This window comes from Panthera uncia, chromosome A2 (assembly GCF_023721935.1).
Source record: "Panthera uncia isolate 11264 chromosome A2, Puncia_PCG_1.0, whole genome shotgun sequence".
Lineage (NCBI taxonomy): Eukaryota > Metazoa > Chordata > Mammalia > Carnivora > Felidae > Panthera > Panthera uncia.
The window spans coordinates 49,780,235-49,803,708 of record NC_064816.1 but is presented as its reverse complement, the minus strand read 5'-3'; the positions used below and the strand labels follow the sequence as shown (position 1 = coordinate 49,803,708).

Genomic DNA, 23,474 nt, shown 5'->3' with positions numbered 1-23,474 from the left:
CTGGAGAAGACTCCACAAAAACAGGCAGCAGCCCTGGGGGGCAGGGAACAGAGAGATGAGGAGAAGGAGGAGGAGGAGGATAACCCCATGGCCTTCAGAGCCCTTGCTCATCTCCCTCCTTCTCCTCAGCCTTGCCGAGAATGCAGTTCAGAGTCTAGGTTCACACCCCACCTCTCCTTCTCTCTTGGGCTGAATTCCCTGAAGCACAGCCTGACGTGGCTAGGAGCAGGATTTTTAGGGGTGAGGGTGAGCTCAGGTGAAACCTCTAAAGGGTAAGAGACTTGACAGGGCCAGGGGGAAAGCCAGATACTTTCTGGAGAAATCCCAGTCTCTACCTACCTCTGCAGGGTCTGTCCCAAGTCATGCCAAGGGGACTGGGCTGTTGGACCCCCACCTCAGCCATTGGATATTGGCCATCACATTGGGGTGGGGTGCCCTCCCAGGCACTTCCTGACAAAGAGACGGTGATCACCGAAACGCGAGCTTCCTCTGGCAGCGGCCGCAGGTGTGCACAGCCTCAGGGGCACCTGCCTGGCACCAACAGCAGGTGGAGGCCGCACACACCCAAGTGGCAAGGGGATCCCAGGGGATCCGGGCAGGTAGGCACCTGCCTCTACTAATTCTGCAGCGCTTCTCTGGCCTGTGGCCTTGAACAAGTCACTTCCCCTCACTGAGCCACAGTCTCCTCATCCAAAAAAGGGCCCCCTGCTCTTTCCTCTGTCTGGAACACTCTTCCTGCAGGTCACACCATCTGCCTGATCCTTCTCATCATTCCCCATCTTCTCAAGTATCACCTCCTCCAGGAAGTCTTCCCTGGACGCCGTCGCTAAAGTAGTCACTCCCATGCCAGCCCATGTTTTGTTTTTAAGCTTTATTGAGACACAACATATATACAAAAAATTGCTCACAGGGGCGCCTGGTGGCTTAGTCGGTTGAGTGTCTGACTTCGGCTCAGGTCATGATCTCGCAGTCTGTGAGTTCAAGCCCCACATCGGGCTCTGTGCTGACAGCTCAGAGCCTGGAGCCTGCTTCAGATTCTGTGTCTCCCTCTCTCTCTGACCCTCCCCCGCTCATGCTCTGTCTCTCTCTCTCTCTCTGTCAAAAATAAATAAAACATTAAAAAAAATTTTTTTTTTAAATTGCTCACATTTAATGTACATCTTGATGAGTTTGGACACACACATACACCCGTGATGCCATCCCCACAAACAAGGTACGAAGCCTATCCACCACCTCCTCCTAAACGTCCTTGTGTTCTTTCATGAGTTTTCCTGTTTTCTGTTCTGGGGGTAAGAACACTTAACAGGAGACCCATCCTCTTGCCCAATTTTGAAGTGCACAATACTGTACTGGTAACCGTAGGCACTGTAGCGTAAAGCAGAGCTCTAGAACTTATATATGTTGCATAACTGAAACTCTGTACCCACTGAAAAACAAAGCTCCCCTTCTGCCCTCCCCACAGCCCCTGGCAATCACCCTTCTACTCTCTGCTTCCATCAGTTTGACTATTTATTTTCCTCATGTAAGTCCTTCTGTGTCTGCCTTCTCTCGTTCAGCGTGATATCTGCTAGGTCCATCCATGTTGTCGCAAATGGCAAGGTTCCCTTCTTTTTTAAGGCTGAGTCACATACCGTTGTGTGTGTGCCCCACGTTTTCTTTATCCACTTGTCTGTTGATGGACATTTGGGTCGTTTTCTCATTTTCTGCCCATGTCACTTTCCGTCTTGTCATCCTGAAGTTTTTCGTCACAGCATTATCCCTATCTGAATTATCTTGTTCATGAGCTTGTTTCCGGTCTGCCTCCCCCTCTGGAGTCTCGGCTCCCCAAGGGCAGGGACTCTGTCCTCTCTATTGCTGTGTCCCTGGTTCCTGAAGTAGGAACTACTAGGTGTCTGGGTGAATGAGTAAATACATGGTACCAACTGCACATCATTATTGTGTGAGAGTACTATGCAGGCAGTTCTAACTTACTCACATGGTCTCTCGGCACACATTTCTTGAGCCCCTGCAAGGTGTCGGGCAGGCACCGTGCTACGTACTTTACGCGCACTAATCATATTTGATACTTATAAAACATGAGATAAACGTGCATCCCCATTGCACAGAGGAGGAGACTGAGGCTCTGTGAGGATCAAGAACTTGCCTTAGGCCACAAAGTGAGTAAGTGGCAGAGCTGAGGTGTGAGCTAGGGTCTGCCTGGCCCCAGAGCCCTTCTGGCCAAGAGTTTGGTCTACATCTCACTTCCCAGGCCCACACCCCCAGGAAAGCCCCTGAACAGGTCTTCCCCTACCCGTGTTACAGGACTGGTGATGTCGGCCATCACAGTGATCATCCTGGTGCTCTACTTCACCGTGGACACCTTCGTGGTCAACAAGAAGCCGTGGTTACCCGAGTGCACGCCCGTCTACGTGCAGTACTTTGTCAAGTTCTTCATCATCGGTGTGACGGTGCTGGTGGTGGCCGTGCCCGAGGGGCTCCCTCTGGCCGTCACCATCTCACTGGCCTACTCTGTGAAGGTGAGAAGGAGGGGACCAGATGGATGCAGTTGGCTGCCCCCCCCACCAGGGGCTCTGTGGGGGTGGCCCGAGGGGCAAGTGCTGGGGCTGAGAGAAGCGCTGAGAAGGAGGGAGGGGGCACGCTGGAAGGTGGGAGAGAACACGGATGCAGGAACCCAAAGCTTGCACACCCTCAGGGAGGCCCGGGGCCTGTGGCCACAACCAGAGGGCCACACCCTGGCTGCAGGGACAGCCGTCATTCACCCCAGCCAAGTGTCGCCTTGCAGAGAAGCCCCTTTGTTGCCAAATCTTCACAATTTTCCAGAGAAGACAGAAACGTGGACTTAATATGAACTCTCTTGGTTTTTAAACGTTGACAATCAACTCAACTTAACAAAAAAAACAAAAAAGCACAAAGAGCAGACGTCACCGTGTAGGCTCAAACCCATCCCCAAACCACCAAATGTAAGTAGAAGTCTGTAGTACTTCTATGACTAATCTCAGAGGGTACTCCCTAACTTTGGGAAGAGATAAACCTAAAACCAAAAGATATCTGATGTAAGGAAGCCCCCTCCTCTCAAGGGACGGGCAGAAAATGGAAGAGGGTTTAAATGCAGTTTAATGAGGGTGCCTATGTGGCTCAGTTAGGTGAGCATCTGACTCTTCATTTTGGCTCAGATCATGATCTCACAGTTTGTGGACATCGAGCCCTGCATCAGGCTCTGCACTGATAGTGTGGAGCCTGCTTGGGATTCCCTCTCTCTCTCTCTCTCTCTCTGCCCCTCCCCTGCTTGCTCCCACTTTCACATGTGGGCATAACAAACTTTAAAAAAAAAAAAAAGTTTAATGAAGAGGGGTAGGCCCAAGAAGGCTGACTATGAAAACTTGCGTCTTGGGGGGTGTTCCTAGTGCCCCCCAGATGGCAGAGACCCCCGCCCCCTGCTTCCAGGCAATAACCATCCACAGAGCCTGAACACTGAGCTGAGCATCTCCACGGGCACTTTGAGCCTGGTTCACATGGCGGGCTCATTCTCTTCCCTTGGCCCTATGGTTTTCCCACCTTGCGCTCCTGGTTCCCAGGGCCCGGATGCCAGGACATCCCCGTGAGGACAGAGGCCAGGGCGTGTTTATAAACAAGGCATTCTCTCCGAGACGTTGGCAGAGCTGGTGGAGGGCACAGCGAGCGTCAGTTTCCAAGTTGGAATTTGGACCGGGCTCACCGATGTAATTTCATACAGAAAAGAGATCTCCAGGCAGGTGCCAGAAAGTGGCAGCTCTGTGTAAAGGATACGGCCCTTATCGTCTCCTTGTTTTAGGGTTCTTGAAGAAACTCCATCCCACAAACCAAAGCCCAAACAGGTCACAACACGATGCTGCTTGGGGACCTGGGGCCCAGAGATGGAGACTCCCACACACACAGCCATGAGTTGGGACCCCCATGGCCACCCAGCTGAGCTCAGGGTGTCTTTGAAAGTCACACAGGGTTAGTTTGGGGGGATTATGTACTGACATCTTTAGACCTCTGCACCATCTACAGTTTGTATCTCTGGCACCTGGTGCCTTCAGCTGTCTTAGGTCACTTGATAGACTTAGTACAGCACCCCAACCAGTCCCTTGATAAACTTGATACAGTCACTTGATAAACTTAGTACAGCACCCCAACCCAGGAGAGGCAAACTGTCCCCTCTCTGAGCCTGGCATACCCCCCTGGGAGCCGCCATCAAAACACTAGAGATGACACTTAGATCAGCGCTGGCCAATAGAGATATAATATGAGCCACGTGTGTGATTTTAAATTTCCTTGTAGTCACGTTAAAAAGAAAAAGTAAAACGAAACAAGTGACATTAATTTTAATAATATAATTTACTTTACCTAACATGTCCAAATTATTATCAATCCCACATGTAATATAAAAATCACTAGTCACATATTTTACATTTCTTTTTTCATGATAAGTCTTCAAAATCCAACATGTGTTTTACACGTACCACATGTTTCACGTCAGACCAGCCACATTTCTAGTGCTCGGTAGCCACCTATGTATTCTGAAGCCCAACAGACGAACCCTCTTCCGAGAGTGCAGGTGGTCAGAGGCCTGATGGAATGATCCAGGCTGTGAGGTTCAACAGAGCTGGGTTCCTGTCCCAACTTTAACCCTCACATTAGGTGTGTGATCCTGGTCAAATCACTCGGCCGTGACTTTTTTCAGTTGCCGAAATGGTTGACAACAATCCTTGTAGTAAAGTCAGACCAGAAAGTGAGGAGGAACTTTGCAGACTGTAAGTCTGTAAGTTGATCATCCATTAAATGTACATTAAGTGTGTTATAAGAGAAAATGGCAATAGCACAGATCTCTAACTGATACCCATTTTGCAGTGACGTGAACTAGTGTTAAAATTATTCTCCTGGCGCTTCTTTTTACCCTTCTTACAAAGAGCTATAATGGGCAAGAAGAAAGGAAATCAGATTCCTAGGAACAGGCTGGAACTGTGCCTGATTCCGCCTCTAGCAACTTTTCATGTCCCTCCTTGGCAGATAGGGTCCCTGTGTCGGGAGGGCCTGCACTGAGTGGCAGTTCCTGGAGAGTGACTTTATTTGCATGACTTGCTTGAGAACCTGAAAGAAGCTATAGGAGTGGAGCTGGAAAGACAGAGAGGAAGACGAATACAAGAAAATTAATAATAATACACATGGTAGGATTTCATTTTTGCTATAAATTTGAAAAGAAAAGATGTTGATACATAAACTGTGTCAGTTCTGGGTGATGGCATTATGGCTGGTTTTTCTTTTCCATATATCTATGTTGAAAAGAAATTTGTGATTTTTATTATACAAGTTATAATCTGTATTGAATGCAGAAAATAGAATCTATAGAATTTTTTTTAGAATCTATAGATTTTTGGGGTGGCTCAGTCGGTTAAGTGTCTTACTTCGGCTCAGGTCATGATCTCACGGTTCGTGGGTTCGAGCTCTGCGTCGGGCTCTGTGCTGATGGCTGGGAGCCTGGAGCCTGCTTAGGATTCTGTGTCTCCCTCTGTCACTGCCCCTCCCCTGCTCTTGCTCTGTCTCTCTGTCTCTCTCTCTCAAAAATGAATAAACATTAAAAAAAATTTTTTTAAAGAAGAATCTATAGATTTTTAAAAGAAGGCAATAAAAATCTCCTATAATTCTACCACCCAGAAATAATGACATTAATATTTTGATATTTTTCCAGATATTGTTCTATGTCTATAAACACACATATCTATCCTAAATTTATTTATTTTTGGTGGAACCAAATGAAAACCAGGTGCCAGCAAAAGATGGTACATTTGAAAAAAAAAAACCCATAACCAGATAAGGAATGGTTCTTTCTGTCAGGGCGTAAGAGAAAAATATTTGAGGTAACCAGAAAGGACCCAACCTTAATTTCTCATCCTTCTCCCTTATTTTTTTTCTGTAAGGAATACAGATTATTTCCATCATTCAAATTAACAAAGTCAATTCATCAAATCTTCTAAATGGTTCAAATCAAAGTAAAGGAAAAGGCTGCACACACACGAGGAGTTCAGATGTCAACGTTTCAGTGAATGCCCTTTGCGTCTGTGGGAGGCAAAGGGGCAGATAGCAGAGGCAGAGCCTCATTTACTGCGTGTTTCCCCCATGCCCTCAGCTCTCTGGCCCCCCAGCTCCCTCTCCTTACTGCCGCCCTCTCACTCGCCCCTTTCCCCCAGAAAATGATGAAAGACAACAACCTGGTACGCCACCTGGATGCCTGCGAGACCATGGGCAATGCCACCGCCATCTGCTCAGACAAGACAGGCACACTGACCACCAATCGCATGACAGTCGTGCAGGCCTACGTGGGCGATGTCCACTACAAGGAGATCCCCGACCCCAGCTCCATCAACACCAAGACCATGGAGCTGCTCGTCAACGCCATTGCCATCAACAGCGCCTACACCACCAAGATTCTGGTGAGTGGTGCAGCCTCCTCTGGGGGAAGGAACAACGTCCGTGGGGCGAGGCGCAAGTTCTGGGCAGATGGAGCAACATGACTCGTATTTTTGAATCCTGCTGGTGTCTTTTGGGATGGTCGTGGAGTAAGCAACTTGTTTCCGTTTGATTTAGCAATGGTGTTTATATGACAGAAAAATAGTGTGTTAGTTGTGTTTTTTAGATCCCATCATTGTCCCCCTTACCAGAAAACTTCCACACTTTTTATTAGCAGGCTTTTGCTACATCACTACGGTAGGCTCCCCGTATCTGTAGTCTCAGTTACCTCCAGTCAGCCTCGGTCCCGTAGCCGATAACCCTTTGCTAACGATACGTCAGAAGGTCAGTAGCAGCCTAATGTCATGTCACATACCTGTATCATTCACCTCACTGCATCTCAGCACGTAGGCACTCCACTGTCTCACATCACCACAAGAAGAAGGGTGAGTACAGTACAGTAAGATATCTAGAGAGAGATCCCATTCACATATACCTCCAGTATATGGTTCTAACTGTTCTATTTTATTATCAGTTATGAATCAGGTGTTATTCTCTTACTGTGTCTAATTTATGAAGTAAACTTTATCATGGATATGTGTATCGAGGAAAAAAACATAGTATACATGGGGCTTGGTACTATCCGCAGCTTTGGGCATCCCCTGGAGGTCTTGGAACGTGTCCCCCAAGAATAAGTGGGGGACTGCTGTACTCCAAAACTTAGTGGCTCAAAATCAAACTGTGTATTTAGCGCTCGATTGTGAGCTGGCAACTCAGGCTGGGCTCAGCGGGGTGGTCCTTCTGCTCTCAGCAGGACTCCCTCACACGTCTGCATCTGCGGTGGCTCAGGAGACAGCCCTGCTGATCTCGGCAGCACCGCAGGCTGGTCTAGGATGGCCTCAGCTGGGATGGTTCACCTGGGCTCTGTGTGCTCCCGCCTCCTCCGGCAGGCTGGTCTAGGTGTGTTCATGTGGTCATTTTGCCACATCCTGTTGGCCAACACAAGCCAAGAGGCCTGCCCAGACCCGGGGAACGGGGAGGCTGACTCCATCTCTTGCCAGGAGGAACTGCCAAGTCACATTGCAAAGGGCACGGATTTAGAGAGGAACTAATTGTGGCCATTTTCACAATCCACCACCGATGACGTTGTTGTTAGTAACTTCTATTAGGTAGCAGCATCACAAGCTTTGATAAGAAAAACTATCATATTCCTGTCTCAGCTAAGCTGCATAGACTCATCATGCTGTAATCCCTTTTTGGTTTAGAAGCACAGATGGCATTTTTTTTTTTTTTTTTTGTAATTAACCAGCATTCAGATGAAGAGAAGCACAGACTTGTCCATCCGGAGGTCAGTCAGCCTCCAGATGTGTAGGGCATTTCTGCAGTGTGAGCCTCTTGGGTGAGCGGCTGGGCTTTTTTGCTTACCCTCCAAATGTGCCCTAGCCCTGACCTCTCCCTTCTGCCCCTGAGCCAGCTCAAAGCATCACCATCAGGTTGGATTGTGGGAGCCGCCAGAAGCTTTATCCAAACGGGGAGGAGAGTGTGACTCAGCAGCAGCGAAGGGCTGAGGGCTGGTGGGAGAGGGGGGAGGAGGCAACTTCTGCCTCTAGACACCGGCCAGTCCAGGGCTAAGCAGCCACCCACATCACCCTAGAGCTGCAGGCTGCGGGAGGCAGCACAGAGGAAAGGAGAAAGTAGGTCGGGAGGATGCAGGCAGATGGGCGATAGAGAACCCCGTGTGTGATGCCAGAAATGACCATGTTTTGTCTTCTTCCCACCCCACCCCCACCCCAACCCCAATGTGGGAATCAAGGGAGATCAGCAATGTTCTATTCTGTTTCCCAGGCCTCTCTAAAATCACTGAGATGCTGTTCATGACCTTGTCCTGGAGATGTGGCAGAGAGGGGAGCAGAGCAATTCCCAGAGCAGGCTTCGGGCGAGGGGGTGGCCGCGTGGGCAGAGCCCTGTGAGGTGGGCTTGGATGGAGATGTGTGTTATGCAATCACCATAAAAGGGAGTTCTGGGATCTGCCAGGAAGGCTGATGAAACATCTCAATTAGGCAGTGTTTCATAGCACTGGCAGCAAAGTTAAATTCTCATTTTCAATGTTGGTTGTGTCTAGGTGGCTTAAAGGACAGGGGTCAGTCAGTCTACCTGGGGAGGTGAACTGCTGAGACTAAAGAGAGTTCAGGGACCCCAGAACTGGAATCTTTGGTTTGTAATCAGGCTAAATCACTTACCTCTTACTTAGGCACCAGTGTCTCCTGATGTGCCTTGAACCCCAGCATCCTAGGACCCCTGTGCCTCTCTTTCTGGGTCTTTTCTGAAAGACCCCTGGCCACATGGTTCTCCTTGCTGGGGGCTGATGGCCACTGGTATAGAAGGGATAGCAGAGTCCCCTGGTATGACAGGGTAGTGGTTAAGGCTCATACTCTGGAGCCAGGCAGCCTGGGTTCAAATTCCTCTCCAGCTATATGAATGTCAACAAGTTACTTAACCTCTCTCTGCCTCAGTTTCTTGGAGGAAATGATAGGATTATTGTGAGGATGAAATGAGTTAGTAAGTGACAAGTGCTTAGCACAATGCCTGGCTCGTATTCAGCACTAAGTATGGTTAGTGTTGTCATTAAATTGCCCATTGAATAAAATCACCCATGGAAAGAGGATTCCGTTTGTAGCAATGCAGAGGCTAACCAATAAACAGACAGCGGAAGCATTAGGACTACAGAGGAAAGGGTCCTACCCAAAGTCACATAGCGAAGTATGGCAAAGCCAACTTATAGACACTCCAAAGCCAGCTGTTGAGTAGAGTGTCCAGACCAGGCTCTTGGTCACTGAAACCAATCCTGCAGCATCTTTAGTACAGGGTGATCTCAAAGAAGGAAGGCCCGGGGTCCAGGCAGTCATATTCAGAACCAGGGCCTGCCAGCCATGTGGGGCAAAGGGTGTCTAAGGGACTGTCCTTCTAGGCCCAGAGGAATCCTGAGAAGAGTAAGGATTTGCTCGGTCCAGAGTAGATGTCCAACCACCCTCTAAACCAGGCTGGGAAATCTAGACGTATGGGTGGATGAATATGTGGGCAGTGGATGGGTGAATGTGAATTAATAAGATGCTCAGAACAGGACTATCTCTGTGTTCTACTTTCCTGTTCTTGTGGCAGCAAGAGGTAGGGTTTGGCCCCATCTCTGCCCCATGGTCAATAGCAGTGCTCTCTGGGTCCCTCCAGCATACTGAGCTGATCTCTTCTGCAGCTGCCCTCTGCTCTCTGGTCTTCATTGATCCGGAGACCTCCCAATTAGTTAGCACCTTTCATTCTTAAAACACACACACACACACACACACACACACACACACACACACACACACAAACCTACTTGAGTATTTGCAAGGGTAGGTTGTGTGGGTGTCATCTACATGGGTTTGCATACCTTAGAGACATACTGGTCCAGCCCCCTTACTTTATCTGAGGCCCAGAAATAGAAAGGGACTTGTGCCAAGTCACCCTGTGGAATCCAGACTTCTGGACACCCAGTCCAAGAAGTAATGAGGTTTGGCTCTGAAGTCCAACAAACCAAGGTTCAAACCTCAGCTCCAGCACTTACCACCCATGTGACCCTGAACAAGTTATTTGACCTCTTTGAGCTTCTGTTTTCCAATCTGCAAATCTATAAAGTGAGTACATAATTAATTCTAACTGGTAACATTCACTTAGCCAGGCTTAATGCTAAGTGCATACCCCATTCTGCCTCGTATAACAACCCCATGAAGTAGGTGACATCACATCTCTAATTCATAGCTCAGACCCTGAAGCTGGGAGAAGTTAAAAATCATGCTTGGAGTTCCAGAGCAGATAAGAGGCTGAGCCAAGATTAGAACCCCGTCCAAGCTGGAGCCTGTGCAGCTCACCACCCCTTCCCACCCAACTCACGCAGCCGCACCTTTGCCTTGAGGCAGCTTCAGGGCTCCCGTGAAGATCAGATGAGAAAATATATGTGAGGCTCCCAGCACAGTGCTTGACATGTAGCAAGTGCTCAGTCCACATGTTATTACTCTCACTACTTCTGTTATTATTTCTGAGCCTTATCCTCTGTCGTTTATTTTGCCAGCCACTATCTTCCTTGACCCTCCATATCCCTTCAGGGGAATAAAGGCAAATATGACCATTCCCATCTTGCAGCTAAAAACACTGAGCTGCAGAGACATCAAGTAACCTGCCCAGCATTGCTCCTGACCACCAAGTGGCAGAGTGGGGCCCAGAGAATTCTGGGGGAGTTTACCAAGTGGGCAAGGGGGCAAGGACATTGCAGACAGGGACACAGCCCTGCAAAGGCCCAGGGACCCTAAGATGCATGGCTCATTCACGTGATCTGTGGCCTGTGCATTTCTCTGGGGCTAGAATGATGAGAGTCAAGGCTGGAGGGCAGGGGGCGGGGACAACTAGGTGGCATCAGATAAGCCCTTGAAAGGATGCTGCTCGTGGTACTTAGAAAAACCACCCCAGGCAGAGGTGGAGAGTGGTGTGAGGGCCACGGCTAGTGTCAGGGAGGCCAGGAAAAGTGGTCTAGAAGGGCCCTCCCAGCGGGCCAGCTTCAACCCCATAGCCCCATCCCTGTGAGGATGGCAAAGCTTTCTTCTTTCCTGTCTTATTTCTAACCATTAGGAACTAAACTTGCCCTCTGAGAGAAGCTATGTGAATCATCCTTTAGTGAGAAATTGCTTCCCTGCCTCAGAAATCCTGGCACACCCTCAGACTTCCTTTGTTGTCTCTGACTCTTTGAACATCAGGACTTCTACTAGCTTCTTTCCATCACCCTGCAGCTTCTCAGAACCACAGCTGAGTGTTAAGAGAGAAATACCTCCTTCCTCAGACTTTGGAGGCCTTCTTGTGCTTTCTTGGGAAAACATTCTCCTTTTCCAACCGTGTGTCCTCTGTGTGCTGAAACTGCCAAGCGGACCTTAATTTTGTATTTTATGAGACCTCTTTGAAAGTAGGTTGACAGTGCAGTTAACATTTGAATTATTAAGCTGAGGATGGAGACTTGTGGAGCTGAATTGTTGGAAGTTTATGGCGTATTTCTGAAAATATAAACTATTGAGACAAAAACAAATCTCCCTGGAGCCCCTGAAGTGGTTCTGGAGGAAAGAGCAAAAAGGGTTTTCCTGGCAGGATGGTTTGCCCAAATAGGTAAGCCAAACTTCACCAAATGAGAAACCCCGGGTCATCAACATACCCCATGCTGAGATGCCCCAGTAACCCTCAAAGGCAGGAAGGAGCTGCTTCACTGTATTTCCCATAAATCTTAGAACCTGGGCACTTAGAGAGGGGGAGGGAGTGCTCCAGGAAGCAGAGAGCCAACCCTTGAGCTCAGATCTCCTGGCTGCAAAGCCAGGGCTCAACTGAATGTTCCAATGAGTCTCAGAGTCCCCAGGTCAAGCCATACTCTGCGACTGGGCTCTGGCCAAGCCAGGCGTGCCAAAAGCGTGGACGACTCTGGAGGCGACTTTGCAGGGCATTAAGATGGGGAGGTGGGGTGGGCTGTGATTCTGTGAAATGGCAGGGGCCTGTATGCTGAATTTGACACCTGTTTTGGTTGTTTTCTTTTGTTTTTTTTTTTTTGCAAACACCATCTCTGGGAGAAGAGTTCAAAGCAAATAACTCCAAATGGGGAATTTGGATTTTTAACAGAGCTGTTAATCCCTACATCCCATGCTGTCACCCTGCGTGTGTGCATGCACACACACACACACACACACAATTGCACTTGCATGCCCTGTACACATACCACACACATATAACTGCACATACCACACAAAACTGCACACACACCACACATACACACAAAAAAAAACTACACTTGCACACCATGCACACATAGCACACACATACAACTACACACACACCACATGCATACACTGCACTTACACGCTGTGCACACCCCATACATACACGTACACCTGCACTCACACACCATGCACAAACACACACACCACACACACACACAACTGTACACACACACACACACACACACACATACACACAATACACTGCTAAGCCTGGGAAGGTTTCCGTGTCAACCTGTCCTGGACACTCACACTGACCTGCCTTCCCAGCCTCTAGGGAAGATCCCGCAGCCCTGCGCCTCACGTTCCTCAGGAGGCCTAGCACCGAGAAGCTCCTGGGGAGGCCAGCCTTCAGACGACGATTCTGGAGGCCAGAGTTCCGCCCCCTCCGGCCTCCCATTGGCAGCACCCTACACACACAAGCATGGGATTATTCATTTATTCATTCCACAGATATTTATTGACTACCCTGAAGTGGGAGGCAAAGATAAGCAAGACAGACATGTCCCCCCGCCATCCCCTTGGACTCTAAAGCCATCAGCAGCAAGTTCCCAGTCAACTAAAGATCTCCAGGGCCAGTGGAGACGGGCGGGGCTGTGGGGAGACCATGTGCTGTGGGCTCAGAGCCAAGAACACTGGGGTCAAATCCTGGCTGGGCCGCTTCGTAGCAGTGTGACCTTGCCTCGTGTGCACAGCTGTGAAATGGGAATGCTAGTAGCTGGCCTCCCAGGGATCTGGGAAGGTACAACCAGATAGTGTGTGTGACAAGCCCATTACAGGACAGGGCAGAGTCACCATGCAAACAGTGGCCGCTGATGCTGCTGTTGAGTGGGCTGGTGGTTCATCTGGGCCTTAGGGAGGCTCCCCACCAGTGCCTGTCCTTGAGGGGTGAGGAAGAGCGGGTTAGGCCACCAGAGGCAGCTGCTCAGCGGAAAGTCGTTCCCGAACACGCTCCAAATCATCATATTGCAGATGCTATAGTTTACTATGCTACGGTTGTCAGGTTTTTGGGGGGAACTTTTTAGAGGTTTTTTAGTGGTTAAATACACATCACATCAAATGAATCAGATTAATTGTTTTTAAGTGCACAGTCCCACGGCTTTAAGTACATTCACACTGTTGTGCAACCATCACCACCATCCATCCCAAAACTTTTCATCTGCCCACACTGAAACTCTGTCTCCATCAAACGCTAACTCCCCATTCCCCCCACAACCAGCCCCTGGCACCCACCATCCTACTTTCTGTTTTGGTGAATCTGACTCTTCTGGGTACCTAATACAGTTGGAATTATACAGCATCTGTCCTTTTGTGACTGGCTTGTTTCACTTATAATGTCCTCGGGGTTTATCCATGTTGTCACATGTGTCAGAATTTCCTTCCACTTTACGGCTGGATAATATTCCGTTGCATGGAGAGACCCCACTTTGTTTATCGTTCATTTGTCGATAGACACTTGGATTGCTCCCGCCTCTTTTGCGAGTAACGCTGCTATGCACGCGGACATGCAAATCTCTTTTCCGGTTCCTGCTTCCAATTCTTTTGGGTATATATCCAGAAGTGAAGTGCTGGATAGTATGGTAATTCCATCGTTTAATTTTTTGAGGATCCACTATCCTGTTTTTCTCATGGCAGCAACACCGTGTTACCTTCCCACCCACAGTACGCAGGGTTGCAGTTTCTTCACACCCTCACCAACAGTTGTTGTTTTCTGTTTTGTTTTTTTACGATAGCCACCCTAGTGAGTGTGGGGTGGTACATGCCAGCTATGCTTTTTTAATCTCATTTGTGCGGATGTTATTTATAACTTGTAGCTCTTTAAGTCATCATTCCTTGCCCTTGCTTCTGTTCACCCCCCAGCATCCCAAAACAGGGACATGAATTGTCCTCTCAAAATTATGCCTCGTGGCTGCACCCAGCATTCCCAGAGGGCTCAGGACCACACTGGGGAATGTGCTGGATGAAGCTCTTGCCCTGGGAGCCAGGAAGCTTGGGGACAGCCCCAGGCCTGCCCCTCCGCAGGTCTGTGATCAAGAGCAAGTCACGTCCCCCTGGGCCTGCTTCCTGTCTGTTAAAATGGAAACAATACTGATGCCTTAACTCCCTTATAGAATTGGAGCCCTGGAGATAAAAAAGCTCCTGGAAAGTCTACAGCAATAGCAAAATCTCTGGGTTTGTCAAGATTTAAAAAAAAAAAAAAAGTCAAAAGAAGAAAAGGGATGGGCCTCTGCTTCTTAGTAATGCACGTGGGCGATGTCAGAGCTCAAGTTCATGGAAACAAATTGAATTACGTAGGAGGCAGCTCTGCCATTTGCAACCATGGATTGTTTGAAATCCTTTTAGAGGAAAATTAAAATATCTCACAGAGGGTAATAAAATGCCGGGTATTTTGAAGGCATAACTGCTCAGCTCTCTTGGGCAAAGAAGTAATTAGGCATTTTTATTTAAGCCCTCCAAGCCGTCATTTTCTTTCATTGGTGGAGAGGGGAGAAAAACTGTTGTGGAAAATACATAAAACTCTGGAGGTCACCAGAAGATTAATTATCAAAATGTAGAAAACATTAAAAGTAAGTAAATAAATATATCATTTTTAAAGCACAACATAATACCACGCTGCAGAGACAAAGGGAAGTGCTTCAAATTTATTTTCACAAACATCAGAAATGGGAAGCTGTACCAAAGGTTCCTTTGTTTCCAGATCAAATCCCACCAAAGAGCCCAGGAGTGGGGAGCCTTCCAAGGCCCGTGGTGCTGGAGACATAGTTCTGCTTGGCGTGGGAGCAGGGAGGGCGTTCTGAGCCTTGTTCCCGCCCAGAGCCCTCAACCACCGCTGAGGACTGTGCCTCCACCTTGTTGCAGCATCCCTCACCATGATCCACTTGAAGAAAAGGGTTGAAAATGGTTGATTTTTCTCTCAGCTAGAGATCATCTGCTCTAGTCTCTCCATTTTACAGACAGAGAAACTGAGGACAAGAGCTTAAGGCTCTGTCCTTCCTATGAATCCCTAAGTCTCAAGACCACCGCATTATCAATGCCAGTGACTCCACAGCGCTTGGGTGGGCTCCCTAGGCCTGAGCCCTAACTGTGGAAGGGGGAGTTGGCCAGGGCTATGTCCCGTCGCCGTCCTGTCCCCTGCACAAGTGGTCCATGCCAGCATCTCCCAGAGCCCACCTTCTCCTGTCTGTGAAGATTGTTCGAGCAATATGACAAGGGGCTGGGGCTGAGAATACAGAGTTCCTGGACAACGCTGGTTTGAGACCCATGCAAAGCCACTAATGGCAGTGGCGGGAGTTGGGGGGGGGGGGGGGGGGGGGGGGGGGGGTGCGGTTGGCACAGGTATTTCATAGGTAGATATTCGTCTTCTAAATCTCTCTAGGGTTTCAGTTTATCTGTGGTGCCTTTTACCACTCCCAAGCCACCTCCACCTAAGATGCTGCATAGTAATTTTATGCAAGGAAAATGAGCAGTGCATGCACGTGGGTGTGGGTGCAGGTGGATGTGAGTTCACCTCCCATTCCCTCTGGCTAATCCCACCATTAGCCCATGTGGTGGTTTCTTGTTCTTACCTATTAACCTCTCCCACCATTCTGATCTGCATGGAGCCATCCCGCCAACAATAAGTGCCCACTGTGTGCTGGGCTTTATGCTGGTCCTGAGAACCCTGCAGAGAAAAGAATCTGATAACTCATTTATTCAGGGGGAGACAGACCCATGAAGCAATTGTCAAAGACACTGTGATATTTGAGCTGGCCCTTAAAAAGCAAGGAGGAGGGGTGCCTGGGTGGCTGGCTCAGTTGGTTAAGCACCTGATGTCAGGTCAGGTCATGACCTTGAGGTTCGTGAGTTTCGAGCCCCACATCAGGTTCTGCGCTGATGGTGCAGAGCCTGCTTGGGATTCTCTCTCTCTCCCTCTCCCCCACTTGTGTTTTCTCTCTCTCTATCAAAAATAAATAAATAAATTTAAAGTAAAAAGGGAATGGAGGAGTTTGCCTTGCAGGGGAGGGGGAAGGAACAGCAGAGGCAAAGGCACAGAGGCATGAAACAGCTTGTGTTCAGCCAGCCACACAAGGAAGTGAGAGGTGCTGGGGGAGAGGTGAGTGATGATTTCACTGAGACCCCAGGGTGGGAGTTTGTGTTCATGCAGCCCAGCACCTGGCAGAGGGCCAGCACCCAGCCGGTGCTAAAGAGTGTGTGTCAGATCAGTGAGTAGAAAGAAGGAAAAGCAGAAGGGACCAGGAGAAGGGAAAAGTAAACTGTGCCTTAGTCATAGAAGGGAATCAATAGAACAGTCAAAAAAAAAGAACAAATCAGAACCATAAACACAGGTGCCTCTCAAAGTGCAATTACATGAGCAAACAACTTTTAGAAGAATGTCTACAGTCTCCTTACACACACATACATGCAGTAGGTTAGGCTACATGTAATTGACCATTTTGACTTACAACATAGCAGTTTCAGGGGCGCCTGGGTGGCTCAGTCAGTTAAGCATCAGACTTCAGCTTGGGTCATGATCTCGCGGTTTGTGGGTTTGAGCCCCGCATCGGGCTCTGTGCTAACAGCTCAGCCTGGAGCCTGCTTTGGATTCTGTGTCTCCCTCCCTCTCTGCCTCTCTCTCTCTCTCAAAACCAAATAAACATCAAAAAAATTTAAAAAAAAAAAAAAGGGACAAGCTGTTGACACACACGTAACTTGCCTGGACCTCAAGGAGATTATACTGAGTGAAAAGAAGCCAGTCTTCAAAAGTTACACATACAGTATGGTTGCATTTACAGAACAGGCTTGAAATGACAAAATGATAAAGATAGGGAACAGACTAGTGACTGCCAGGGCTGGGTGGGGGGGGAAGGGAGGTGACTGCAGCTCTAAAAAGGGTGTCACAGGGATCAGATCCTTGTCATGAACTGTGTGTATCTTCATGTATCTTCCTGCTGGCGGTCGTGGGAATCCACACTCAATGCCGTTGCATAGAACTAAACACACACACGTGAGTGCATGTAAAACCGGTGAAGTCTGAGTGAGGTGGGTCTGATTGTATCGGTGTCAGTGTCTTGCTGTGACATTGTACTGTAGTCATACACAGGTGAGCACTAGAGGAAACTGAAGGAAGAGTGTATTTCTTATTGCATGTGAATCTAGAACTATCTCAAAATTAAAAAAAAATTTAATAAATAAATAAAAATAAACATTTAAAACACACACAGGGTAATAATAATGCCACATTTGACACAGAGGTTCTTTCTGGGAGGAGGGGAGGATTCTGCAGACTGGGAAGGATACACAGGGGGATTCACCTGTATCTGTCATGTTTTCCTTCTCAAAAAGGGAAAATCTGAAGCTAATATGGCCTATTTCTCAGGTTCTACAAAGCTGAATGGTGGGTACACCAGTGTTTCTTTAATTATTCTCTATCCTGCTTTTATGTTTGAAACAGTTCGTGATTTATATATTTTTTAAGTTTATTCATTTATTACTTCTGAGAGAGAGAGGGAGCACACAAGCAGGGGAGGGGCAGAGAGAGAGGGAGACACAGAATCCATAGCAGGCTGCAGGCTCTGAGCCTTCAGCGCAGAGCCTGACTTGGGACTCAAACTCTCGAATGGTAAGATCATGACCTGAGCTGAAGTAGAACACTTACTTGACTGAACCACCCACGTGCCCCGAAAGAGTTCGTGATTATTTTTTGAAAATTTTTTTTAATGTTTATTTATTACTGAGAGACAGAGAGACACAGAGCGTGAGCAGAGGAGCGGTAGAGAGAGGAGACACAGAATCTGAAGCAACTCCCGGCTCTGAGCTGTCAACACAGAGCCCGACGCGGGGCTCAAACTCACAAACCGTGAGATCATGACCTGAGCCGAAGTCGGTCGCCTAACCAACTGAGCCACCCTGGTGCCCCTGAGTTCATGATTTTTAAAACACAGATCTTGCTTAACTCCTTTCATCCAGAGCCAGGATTGGGTCTTGGATGGAGAGGGCTGAGGGTGTGGGTGGTGGGAAGGGGGCACACAGGGCTCTCTGAGAAGGAGAGGGGGTGGCTCGGCCCCAGGGCCTCAGCAGCAACCCCCTGTGAGCCACCTGGGCCTCTCTCTCTGCAGCCCCCGGAGAAGGAGGGTGCCCTGCCTCGGCAGGTGGGCAACAAGACAGAGTGCGGCCTGCTGGGCTTCGTGCTGGACCTGAAGCAGGATTATGAGCCCGTGCGCACCCAGATGCCAGAGGAGAAGCTGTACAAGGTGTACACCTTCAACTCTGTGCGCAAGTCCATGAGCACAGTCATCAAGCTGCCGGACGAGAGCTTCCGCATGTACAGCAAGGGTGCTTCTGAGATCGTGCTCAAGAAGTAAGCCGCGCGTGGTCGGGGAGGGGTGTGGGGAGCCGGGGACCACCAAGTCATGAAGCACGGGCTGTCCTACAGGCTGGGCCGAAGGGCCATCTGGCGCTCAGAGGTGTGGGGAGGGCCCTGCACAATGTCCCACGGCAGGACCACCTCCAGGGTCCCTCGCCCACTGCTTTTCTCCCCGTTTCCTCTTATAAATGTCTGCAGAGAGCCCTCCCCATCCTCCTCCCTACATCACTGGATCGTCAGGAAGGGCTCCCCATCATCAGTGTTAAATCTCCCTCATTTTACTTCCTTTAGCATAAAGTGATTTTCATTGTGACCTAGTCTACTCTAGCTCCACGCTGGAATCACCCCAGGGAGCTTTAAAAAAAAAAAAAAAAGAAAAAATAGGGCACCTGGGTGGCTTAGTCGGTTGGGTGTCTGACTTCGGCTCAGGTCATGATCTCACGGGCCGTGGGTTCGAGCCCCCCGTCAGGCTCTGTGCTGACAGCTCCAGAGCCTGGAGCCTGCTTCAGATTCTGTGTCTCCCTCTATCTCTGCCCCTCCCCCGCTCAAGCTCTGTCTCTGTCTCTCTCAAAAATAAATAAACATTAAATAAATAAATAAATAAATAAATAAATAAAAAGAAAAAACATTGATTCCTGAACTCACCCCAGACAAACTGAGTTGGGGTGAACCTCTGGGGCAGGGCTCACACATGGGTATTTATTTATTCAGTGTTTCTCCAAACCATTGTAATGTGCAAGCAAGGTCCAGAACCACTAGCATAACTAAGTTTCCTCCCCTTCGAAAATCACTTTAGTTGTGGAACGATTTTTTCAGATGAAATCTTGTGAATATAAAACAGATCAAAGTAGATGTGCTCTTGCTGAATGGACTGGGGCAAATATTATAAGAAGGCTGCCTGATTTCTTTTTGGCTGGTCTTGATTTCATCCCTCCCTGGGGCCCAGGGGCCTGGACCAGCCCTGAAGCATTATGGGAGTTGAACTGGATGGACACTGGATGACCAACCACGGCCAGCTGAGCATCACTGGGGAGGGGGAGGTGAGCTCAAGCTGGTCAGAGGGAGGATCCTTGGGCCCTCAGCTGGACCTTACCCATCTCCCTCCCATCTGCCCCCAGGTGCTGCAAAATCCTCAATGGGGCAGGGGAGCCCCGGGTCTTCCGGCCCCGCGACCGGGATGAGATGGTGAAGAAGGTGATCGAGCCCATGGCCTGTGATGGGCTCCGCACCATCTGTGTGGCCTACCGTGACTTCCCCAGCAGCCCGGAGCCTGACTGGGACAATGAGAATGACATCCTCAACGACCTAACCTGTATCTGTGTGGTGGGCATCGAGGACCCCGTGCGGCCCGAGGTAGGCACCCTACCAGCAGGCTTGGAGAGGCTGGGAATCCAGCCTGCTGCCAACCTGACATAAGTTGCCTCACCTTTTGGAGCCTCGGTTTCCCTATAGCGTCCACAGGTTTTTTCTGCACATACTCCTAAACGTTCGGACTCATGAGACCAGCGTAGGCCACATTTGGCATTGGTCTGCTCAGGACCCGTGGCAGCGCCCACAGCCGACTGCTGGGGATAGTCCCGGAGCCATCCACCCAAGCACCCAGAAACCTTCCCTTGCCCCCAAAGGACAAGCATGTGGGCTGCCCTGCCTTAGAAGCCTCTTGCCCCACAGGAGCCAGGATCTCCCATCTGAACAGTGAGAGAGTAGGACATTCCCAAGTGAGAGACACATAGCAGGGTTGCTGGTGGCACTGCTTAAAAGTATAAAAGCTCTGACCTGTTGACTCAGCATCTCCCAGTGGGGGTGGGGATGGCTTTTGATCTATTTGGTTTTTAGGCCGGGTGATTGATACACACAGAGCCAAATTCAAACGGTTCCATAGCACAGAAGGGGTGAAGCAGCCTCCCATGCCACCCCCAGTCCCCTGGTCTCTGCCTCACAGTTTCTTGGGTGACCTTCGCAGAGTGTCTATGCCCACAGTTTTTGGCAAGCTCTCCCAGGCCACCGTGAGGCTGGCCAGAGCGGAAGCCTCAGGCTGGACCACCTCTAGGGTCATACAAACATTTTCAGATATGTTGGGCAGCTGCCCCTGGAGCACAAACCCTGCCTCCCTCAGTTTTCCCATCTGTCAAGGGGACAAATCACGTTGCCTTCCTCCCTCAAGAAGCAAGACAACGGAACAGATCGAAACAGACTTGCCCGTCACCCCCCAGACAACACATAGGATGCTCCCTCGGGTACACTTTCCGAGGCTGATCGAAGCCGCTGCAGATAAAGCCATCAGAAGAGCAGCAGTCTGGGATTTGCCGGGTTATCCGGGGGTGTTTGGAGCCCTTGAAGTCACAGACAACGGGTGTCACCAGAAACAACAGATGTTTAAAAGCCTTTATTTAATGAAAACAGGAAGCGCCCATTTCCTGGCTGTTTTTCCTCAGTGAGAAAAATCTTGGATAATTTTAGCAAAGGAAGGGATTTTTTTTTTTTTTTTGAAATTTTACAGCTACTTTATCTATGTGGAAAGTCTATTTCAACCAGATTGGTGCCCTTGTGGCTTGAGTCTTCATCATCTCTGGATCCTCAGTGGCCAGAACAGTTAGATGTTCAGTAGCTATTTGCCAAACAGATGAATGAATAAATACAAGGAAATGCTGGTGCAGTTTAAGGAAGCACCCCATTGGGTTGGAGGAACCCAGAGTGGCTTCATGAGGAGAAGGCAACTCACCTGAAAGAGAAGAAACTTTTGACACACAGGTTAAGGGAGAGAGGGTGTTCCAGACAGAGGGAACAGCGTGGACAAACGCAGAGAGGTGTCCAGGAAGGGATGCTAAGTGTTTGGAGTCTAGTGAATACCCCACTTTGGAGGCTAGGAAGAGGAGCCTGGAGCGACATTGTGAAGGGTCTCATGTCCCCATCCAAATCCGTTCACCAGGTCAGGCTTTGAGGGATGTAAGCAGAGAGACTGTTCGTGATGACCCACATTTACGAAGCACCTACCCTGTGCCATGCCCCTCGGTCAGGAGTCCCTGCCCCCCAGAGCCCACAGCCTAATGAAATGCCTGGTAAAAAGGCAAGAGTAGTAGACCCAAAGCACATGAGAGCCTCAAGCCAGACCGAAGCGCAACACAGACGTCCAGGTACACGGGCCGCCGCCCAGAAAGGAGGTGGAGTATCTCAAGGAGGTCGGAGATGCCCTGGGGTGTTTCTGGAATCCCCCCACATTCTAGGCAGGTCACAGACCTCTAAGGCACCTGGCCCAAAAATCATGGTGAAGCGTCCACACTATCCCACTGCCCCAAACAAATGGCCGCCCCTCCAAGTCCCCGACACCAGCTATGCCCCACCCCCACCGCATCTACATCCACACCCTCTGCACCCCTCCCCCTCTCCCAGAGCAGGAAGAACAAGCAAGGAAGACCATGGTCAGGTGTGTTGCCAGGCTCCCCACCGCCACCACCAGCATGGCTGGCTCCATGCGTGGTACTGTTTACCCCTGTCATGGCATCGTCCAGCCTCGCTGAGGGGTGTAGACTATCATCCCCATTTTACAGATGAGGATGCCAACGCTCAGGGGGAACCCCAGGGCAAAGCCCAGCCCAGCCTTTTGGTCCCTGAGCCCTCTCTCCAAGAGGGAGAGAAGCCTCCACCATACAGAGGAAAGCGCAGGGGCCATAAAAATGAGCTGCCTCTTTTTTCTCCCTGAGCCAGCTTGTTTTGGGGAGCCCCAGAGGGTGAGGATTCCATGCAGGCAGATTGCAGCTCCCGAGACAGCCTAAAAAGTATTAGTCTTTCTAAAACACAGTGCCAGTCACCTCATCACTAGTTCAGAACTTACCACGGTTCCCAGGCCTGAAGGAGCAAGCCCCTGATTCCAGCACCTTCTGACCTCGAGCCTTTCTCCAGCTTCATGGCCACTGGCTCCTGCCCCACAGCCTCAGCCCCTCCAGATCACCTGCCACACCTTCCTCCAGCACCCTTCCCACCTTCTGTGCCAGTGTCTCTCATGGGACAGAACCCTGTGGCCTGGGCCACAATGAAGTGGTCACCTGTGTAGCCCCAGCCAGGGCACAGTGCCAGGCACCAGAGCCTCAGTTAGTGTTAGCTGAACAGAAGCAACTCGAACGTCCCCTCCTCCAGGAAGCTTTCTCGGATTTCTCCTCTGCATCTACTTCCTTCTGAAGTACTGGCACCCTTCTCCTTGCTCACAGAGCCCGTTGTACGGAGATCTTTACCAAAGACCCTGCCTCCTACAAGGGTACAGCTCTGACCCAGAGCAACTGCTTTCTCATCTGAAAAAAAGAACGATTCTGTGAAAGGATATGATAGACTTGTTCCACCGTGGAGCGTTCAGCCTGGGAGGGAGTGAGCACCCTGTCACCAGAGACCTACAAGCAGAAGCTGGCTGGCCATCTGTTGGGATGCCTAGCAGGAGAGCTAGGCAACGAGGAGAGAGTCAGAGTCATGACCTGAAGTCCCTTCCAACTCCAAGACTTCAAGCGTCTTTAAACCAAACAAAACCTAAACTATTCCTTTGAGGGCAGGAGCCAGATCAGGTGGATGTCCCCGAAAGAGCAGTGGCTCTTTCCGTTCCTCTGAACAGGAGACAGCAGGGGGCTGCAGCCCGGGTTGCCATTTTGAGGACATCGATCAATTATGTAAGCGGGATGTTGGACACTCCACGTCCTCACTCCCTCTGGCTCTGTAAAAAGAGGTCACGGTTGCCTATGTGAGCAGCAGCTATGGCACGAGGCAGAGGCCTTGCTCATGTGCCCCCTGCCCAGCCCCAAGTGGGCTCTTCCTCAGGCCCTGGAAATGCAGCCAGAGGA

At 49.7% G+C, this 23,474-nt stretch overlaps 1 protein-coding gene across 1 annotated transcript in view; it reads left to right on the top strand.

Moving 5' to 3' along the window:
• The window catches only part of ATP2B2 (ATPase plasma membrane Ca2+ transporting 2), a 119,590-nt gene that overhangs the window by 70,174 nt on the left and 25,942 nt on the right, over positions 1-23,474 (top strand). Inside the window, 4 exon segments of the mRNA XM_049641006.1 lie at positions 2,302-2,516; positions 6,210-6,452; positions 18,404-18,645; positions 19,770-20,004. Of these exon segments, the coding sequence (XP_049496963.1) occupies positions 2,302-2,516; positions 6,210-6,452; positions 18,404-18,645; positions 19,770-20,004 (935 nt within the window).